The 8,084-nt window shown below is 41.3% G+C and overlaps 1 protein-coding gene across 2 annotated transcripts in view; it reads left to right on the top strand.

The window, feature by feature from the left end:
- The window catches only part of hspg2 (heparan sulfate proteoglycan 2), a 166,327-nt gene extending 159,953 nt beyond the window's left edge, over positions 1-6,374 (top strand). For both annotated transcript variants that reach the window (XM_050064829.1, XM_050064830.1), the window contains 2 exons: positions 1,551-1,654; positions 3,687-6,374. In XM_050064829.1, coding sequence (XP_049920786.1) covers positions 1,551-1,654; positions 3,687-3,859 — 277 coding nt within the window. In that variant the 3' untranslated portion in view covers positions 3,860-6,374. The remainder of the gene's footprint in view (positions 1-1,550; positions 1,655-3,686) is intronic.
- The last annotated feature ends 1,710 nt before the right edge of the window (positions 6,375-8,084 follow it).

Genomic DNA, 8,084 nt, shown 5'->3' with positions numbered 1-8,084 from the left:
AATTCAAAATGGCGGAAAATCTATATAACTGGAAGTTATGGGTTCTTGAGGCAAATGTGTTCCTCATGAAGAGAGGCATCTCTGCAACGTTTCATGTCTCTACAACATACGGGGCATGAGATATGCCCATTCAAAGTTTGCAATTTCAATCGGTTGCTATAGCGCCCCCCTTTGGCCAATTGATGTAATATTGCTTCATTCGCATCCTCCCATGACCCTCTACCACTGTGCCAAATTTCACATGGATTGACCAAGTCAGTGAGGAGAAAAACGTGGAACAGACACACAGACAGAGTTTTCATCATTATATAGTAAGATTAAACATCTGGCAAAATACATAAAAATACAACATAATTGGTGTTTTCAAGGAACTGAAGCAAAAACCAGTGCCTAATAGAGAAACAATAGGGATAAGATTGTTAAAGAACTAGTCTAGCGAACCCTAATGCAGACAGAGACTGAGACTGGAAGCAGGATAAATGAGGTAATTTATTATTAGATAAATGAGTGGAGGAGTAATGGGTGGCTAAGTCTGAGGCAGGGGAGTGGAGCAGGGGAGCTGGGCGGAGGGGTTCTGGAGAGCGGAGGTGAATGGAGCAGATGTGATCCCAGGTGGTTTCCAAGTGAGCAGGGGGTCCAGTGCAGGGGAGAGCTGATGTGATTCCAGGTGATTTCCAGGTGGTGTGGTAGAAGAGCAAGAGGCAGGAGTCAAACTAGGATACTGCTGAGGGCACGGGGATACAGGTATTAGCAAGCAAACAACAGGCAAGAATCAGGCTTGAACGAGACTGACTGTGTAGCTGAGTGTACGATCTGGTATTTGAAGCAGAGTAGATTGTAGATGCGCACCAGATTGCACTCCTGTAATCAGAGGGAGGGAGAGAGGGAAGCTTCTGGTTAAGAGGGAGAGAGGCTGCAGCAGAGGCCGTGACAAGAATAAGTACAAGAGTTTCGAAAAAGAACTAAAATGGTGGAAAAAAGCAGACTGCGCCTGATAATGTCATACAGTATAAATTATACGGCACTACATGAGAAGTGATCATGACATTGAAAAGTAATGGGAAAATATTGAACAAGATACTACAACATTACGAAGGATTTCTGGTGCATTCTCAAACACATTCTTGGTTTCTTCTTTTTAAATCAATGTGCACTCGTCTGTTTTACACTGCTGTGAAAATGTAACTGAACAGCAACAAAAGCAGGCATGATTTTCATTTTAAGCAATTACTGGAACTCAAGGGAGTTTGTTCAAACAGTGGCTGGAAAACACATTCGAAAATTAAAACACAACAGGCTTTGAAAATTTTCAGCAATAATAATATGGTTGTTGTTGTTGTTGTTTATATGTAGATTTCATCTTCTCTTAATTATCTCAATAACTTCAGACCCCACTAATGGTTGTTTGTTGCTGTAGCCTGTTGTTTTTTCTTTGTATACTGCACCAACTTTATCAATTATTATCAAAATCTGTTGTTCAGATTTGTCTATGCATGCTCAGTGCTTGTATTGAGTTGTGTTCGTCTCCTCATGCTTCTCTTGTCTTGCAGAACTGGAAAAGATGGATACCTCCAGATTGATGGAGGGGCCGCGCTACATGGACAGTCTAAAGGCAGAAGCCTCATGGTCAACACCAAAGGCAGTATATACCTTGGTGAGTGGACTGAAAGTGTGGAGGCCCAAAACTGACTGAATGGAGTGAAAAGTTTCAAGTCACATATAGCTGGGGGAAAAAAACAGTTGGTTAAATCAAAAGTGTGGAAAAATATAAAGCTTTACACCCTTCCTTTACCAGTTTGTAAAAAGGTAAAAACTCTGGTTAGCTATCGTAACTGCAAACACTGGAGGCTAACACTAGCCTTTGGAACTAGCTACCTAGCTGAAGCTAGCTTCGTTCATAAAACTACTGCTGCTGTAGAGTCACTGTGTGACCTCTATGGATGTATAAAGAGAGCTGGATACAGCGTTGGAGGCAGGGCCCATTCATTCCTATAGAAGTTTATCAGTTTCTTAAAATTACCAAGATTTTGCACATCTTTGGGCCCAAGAGACTTCACCAGCCTTTTGGCTAACTTCCGCTTTAGCCCTCCGTTAGCTTGAATGGGAATAAAATCATTGAATTGTGCGGCTACTTGTAAACTTTCAAGATGTTATCAGACCAAATTAATCCATCCCGATAATGAAACAAGTCATTTCACGGGGGTTCTGACGCTAAAAAAATGTATCCACTGATTTACAGATGTCTCTTTCACAATGTGTTACGAAAGGGAAAAGTCTTTTGGCACCATAGCATCACATGACGGACCCAGAAGTTGTTGTTCCACAGTTTTGGGCTTGGTAACCTCTTGGAACAGTAGCCAAGGCATTTAAGCTCGCAAGCTAACGCTACTTGGAAGGTCACTAGACACCTTTTTTTTGGTTTTCATGACGTTATCTTCACATTCGAGTGAATGTCTCTTGTCTTTATCAACTGCAACAATGGAAATAGTTTGGCACCAGCTGTTTTCAGTTACAGTAAGCTAGCTGTCCAAACCGCTTTCATCCTGATTTCTCCACTTACATTGCACATTTTTACAACTATATTTCGTCAGTTTTGGGGCTTCATACAAAGAGTTTATCTTATCTTATTTAGGCCCACTTGATGTTCTGTTGTACTTACAAATTAGAGAAGATAGCAGGGTCATTTATTTTAAGGTTCAGTGTTCAGGATTTTGGGGGGCATATTGGCAGAAATTGAATTGAATATGAGAAATATGTTTTCTTCAGTAATCACCTGAAAATAAGAATAATGTTTTTGTTGCCTTAGAATGAGCCGCTTATATCTATATAAGGAGCGGGTCCTTGTCTACGGAGATCGCCATGTTGCACCACCATGTTTCTACAGTAGCCTAGAATGGACAAACCAAACACCATCCCTAGATAGGACCATTCATGTTTTCGCATCAGCCACTGTAGTTAGCAACCCCTACGTGACATTGCTGTGTTTCCATTACCTTAGAATGAGCTAATATCTACATAGAGAGCGGGTCCTCATCTACGGAGACGCCATGTTGCACCACCATGTTTCTACAGTAGCTCAGAATGGACAAACCAAACACTGGAACTAGACAGAGCCATTTGTACTTTCACATAGAAGCCCCTCTGCGATGAGCAGTGTCATAAAAGCTCAGATTTTTTAACGTGAAACTGCTTTATTTAGTGTTTTTACCAGTGTAAAACACCGGGTCCGTTTGTTTCGGAGGAGGAGATATCTGTGGACAATTTGGCTCACGGTAAAAACCTGTTGAATGTCTGGATCTGAAATAAGATAAGCATACGTAGCAGGCGCTGGGCGAGCAGCTGTCTGCAGTGTGCCACACGGTGTTGAAGAAACACTGGTTTGTGATTCTGTGTTTTTACCTTTTTTAATCACCTGGTCTGTTTGTATTGGAGAAGACGAGACCTCTGTGAATAATTTGGCTCCCTGTAAAAACCTCTGCAGGGATTCTTATCGGAAGAGGTTTCAGCTGGTTGCAAGTTGCAATCCTCACCACTAGATGGCACTAAATCCCCTTAAATCTTACACACTGTTCCTTTAAAGCTGTATCAGAGAACAAAACTGTCTCCCAAAATGCGAAGTGGGTCTAAATGTCTAAAGAAGAACTTTTTTTCTGGTTTCTTACTTTGTGTGTGTTCTCATGTGACAGGCGGAGCCCCGAACATGGCTGCTATGACAGGAGGGAAGTTTTCATCTGGAATGACGGGCTGCGTGAGGAACCTGGCACTGATGAACGCCCGGCCGGGACAGCAGCCAGCCCAGGCCATCGACCTGCAAACCCACGCAGCCCACGGCATCAACGTGCAGCCGTGCTCTTCATAGATCGCAGCACACACACAACAGACACAGACATACTCAAACACACACATACACACACACACAGAGACTATGGAGTGATGTCATACACACACACACACACACACACACACACACAAACACAGCCGACTCACACAGAGAGACTTGGTGCTTTGCTGCTACCAAAAAAGAAAAAACCAAGATGACACAACAGGATATGTTTCTCTGTGTGCAGTAAAACCAAAAAAGAGAGAAAAAATGAAACGATATTAACAAGTCTTCTCTTCCTCAGTGTTGTATTCTCAATGAAGGACTATTAACACAGGAGAACCAGTACAGTTTACATACTTCCAGCAGTAGTTTTAGCCATGAGAAGAGTAAAACATATTAGGCCTTCTACGATGGGTCAGATCCTATGGAGTTGGAGATGTTTTTACAGCACTGAATTTTTATTTATATACATATGAATATATATATATTATATTTGTGGGGGGAAAACATGCAAACTAACCATTACTGCTCTTCAACTTTCCTAGAGTTTATTCTGGGTTCTAATACTGTGTGTCCGGGGCTTTTTATAGGCCTAACTGTATTAATACTTGAAGATGTTTAGGCCTTCTTTCTTCACTTCTGTAGAGGAACCTTTTGTTGTGTTTGCGAGCATGCTTACAGTCTTTGGGAGAGGAGCGCACGCGGTCACGGTCACACATGCAGCTTCAGTACACAACTCAGGTCGTCGAATACAAATCAATAACTGCAAACGTTCTGCCGCTTTCACTCGGCTGATTTTTTTTTTGTTGGTTTTCTTTGCGAGTCATCCACAGCGCTGTTGTGTCTTCTGTGTCTGTATTTGTTCTTTTTTATGAAAAAGAAAGAAACCTTGGTGCTAACGTCAGACATGAAGATACAGCACACAGTCATACGGTTGCCTGTCTGTCACATGTAGAGAGGTGTCTTTTTTTTAGTGATTTGGTTACTTAGATTAAAAACAATGCACAACAGTTTAAACTAGTGTCGCATTTGTTGATATGCATGGCATTTGAGATTGATTTTCTAAGAATACGGCATGATTTCTTGCCTCCGCAGCCTTATTTTAATTGAGTAGATCTCAAAAACAACAGTTTTAAAGAGCTGAGAAGGGTCATTTTTTTATGTGTGGTTGTTGAACATATTGTTTTATGTGTAAAAAACTATCTGCCAGACAGGTAGATATCTCTAGAGAATGACGAGTGTGTATGCTAGTACATGTGTTCTTTATGTATTTCTCAGCAGCTTCCATTTCCAACAGGTCACCCTACAGTGCTTTAAGCCCCAGTATGGAGTCCGCTGTATGTGTGTGTGTGTGTGTGTGTGTGTGTGTGTGTGTGTGTGCCTGTGTCATTATCCATATCCTCAGGAGGGTCAACCCAGAACTGCCTCAAGATGTTACTTAATTTTCAGGTTTGGTAGCTTTAGTGACAAATCAGTAAGCTATAAAACTCTGAAGGCTCTGTGGTTTGCTCTGCAGAAGGAGATTCATCCTGCGACACAGTTGGGATAGTGTCTGGTCGTGTGGGAATGCAGTGGAAGCCTCCTGCAGGTGCCGTGACCGGTCGTGTTGCTCTAGTAAAGCATGCTCGCCCACCTTTTAGTCGACCACACCACGAAAACCACGACGGCACGATCACTTTTTGGGGGTTCACAAGCCTTTTTTTCTCCTTTTTTGTAAGCTTAAAATATTTGTATTAATATCCTAAAAATGAGCACTATCCTTTCACTTAGAGTCGCCTCATTTTTATTTATTTTATGTTTTTTTTTCTCTTTTTCTTTTGTTTCAAGGCTTCATTCTGCTGTTTTAGAGCAATCGCAACTTGCTTTTTTTCTTTTCTCTGGTTATTGTGTATTGCCTCCCACATCCCCTTGTTTTTCCCCTCATGTTTGAGTTTGAATACAGAGCCCCTGCATGGGAAGTTCATCACAAATCCCCCAATGATGTTCCATGATTTGTAAAACCTGGAACTGCCTGGTCAAACGGTTGGAAACTGGTCTTATTATTCACTCAATGAAAAAAAAGTCTTAGGCTACAAATACAATGAATTATTTGTCATAATGTTTGTTCGCATATGAACATGTGGGTCGAGAAGAGCCACTGCTGTGGTCCAGGTTTAGGACACTGAAGCAGAGAACGATGGTGTGTGTGCCCCTTGTTGGGTGCCTTTTGTGTATCTGCTCTTAAACTGGATTTTCATATATATATATATACACTGTACACTGTTGCCCAATGCAAAGTTGTCAAGAAACTGCAACTGCTTTTTGATGTTTTTAGGCCATTGCAAAATATGAAAGGTGCACTTTTAGTAATGATGGAAGTTTTTATTTTAAAATTTGTTTCACTTCTGAATGGCAGAAAAAGCAGATGACTCGCTCAAGTGAATGAAAGTGTACCAGATGAAATATTGTCCACGTCAGGACGACCTGACTGCTCCATTTCCAATGTTGAAAAGACGCTCCCCTTGCCCCTGGTGTTTCTTAATTAAAAACAAAATTCATGTGCTATTTGTAATCTCGTGAGTTTTCTTTTTTTCCACCTTTGTATCTCTGTGTTCTGCGCCACGCTTCTTGGTTTCTTTAGATGGAGCATCGTTGCACTAAATCACTTCATTGTTCCCACATAATCCATCGAACAGTAAGCGTTAAGGTTAGCTGGTCCCCGAGGAGAGGCCGATTACACAGCCTATTAAGAAAGTTAAGACCCAGTGATCCCCTGTAGACGTTACGCCCAAATCAGGTTTCTTAAATAAAACTGTCCCATGGGTACAGTGCTCTCATCTTACAGAGTCCACTGTGTATACTTGTTAAATTACAATAGCAGTATGGATAACATAAAGCATCATGTACTGTGGATGTCGCGGCAAAACTTAAAGGAGGAAAGGTTAAAAGGGACCTGTTACACTTTTCATTATTATCTGTCATGCATATAATGTTACAATGTCGGATATCAAACGCAGCCAAAGTTTCAAATAATGAGGTAAGTAAAAATATGTATGTAAAAAATAATCACTGTGAGCTTTTTCTGCTTTTGAGGCAAGCTGACGTCAGATTATCATCTTCTCCAGGCATGCTACGAAAAGTGTTTACATTACATACACTGCTACATGTAGCTATATGCTAACACCAGGAGGAACATGTAATCTTGGTTGCCGATAATGTTCATTTCCTCCAGATTTCAGATCATATGCTTGTTGGAACATGATGGGTTGTTAACGTTTTGGTTCAGAAGCTTTTATTGGTGATTTATTGCGGTAGGAAGAGAAGCTATATACAGGTACAGTCATTCACCCACTTCAAGTACACTGCTACATGTAGCTACTTGCTAGTGTCAAGTAATTTGGTCTTGGTTGCTGATGTTGTTAATTTTTCCCCAATTTCAGATCATAGTCCAGAACATGTCTAGTTGTGAAGATCTTTTGTTTAGAAGCTTTAATTGGTGATTTTTCATGGTAGAAAGTGTCACTTTACTCCCTTACAGTCAACCTCCAGCTGCCAGTACACTGCTACATGTAGCTACATGCTAACATCAGGGAATCATGTAATCTTGGGGTGCGTTCATGAATCCAATCTGACTCTCTACACTGAAATAAGATAGCTGTTGTTCGTACAAACCATTGAGTTGATCACATTTTGCTTGGCACTCTGTTGTGTTGTGTTCTGAATGACCAAACAGTACATTTTAACAACACTCCGAATTTACAAACAGTCTAGTTTGTGCCAGAGTGAACTGCAGCACTTCGAATGAGTGTTTCTGAACGCACCCTTAGTTGCCTGTGCAGGTAACTTCTCTGTAACTTCTCCCTGATTTCAGATCATAATCCTGCTGGAACATGTCTGGTTGACAGAAGCGTGCATCTACTGCTAGCTCACCTAGCACCACTGAGCTAGCTAACCTTACACCTCAGCCAAGGAGGACTATTAATGTTTACATCCCCCGTCACAAGCACAACCCTCTCATCCATGAGTAGATGCACAATTCCTTCTGCATGCCGATACAGTTGACAAGTGTAATTTGATAGAAAGAAAATAGTTCCTACATGAAACTGCTCACAACAAGGTCTGTGGATTATCTTGAGTAACAGGGTCCTGATTTCTGGAAAGAGACATTGCTGTTGAGTTTTTCATTTTTTTTCTGGCGCTTTGAGCACCACAAGCTGAGTGCCATCTAGTTCCATTGTTTTGGAGAGAAGGCAGACATCTCTACGGCCTTTTTACATGGGGC

Source organism: Epinephelus moara, chromosome 16, assembly GCF_006386435.1.
Source record: "Epinephelus moara isolate mb chromosome 16, YSFRI_EMoa_1.0, whole genome shotgun sequence".
NCBI lineage: Eukaryota > Metazoa > Chordata > Actinopteri > Perciformes > Serranidae > Epinephelus > Epinephelus moara.
This window is presented reverse-complemented; position numbering and strand designations above follow the sequence as displayed.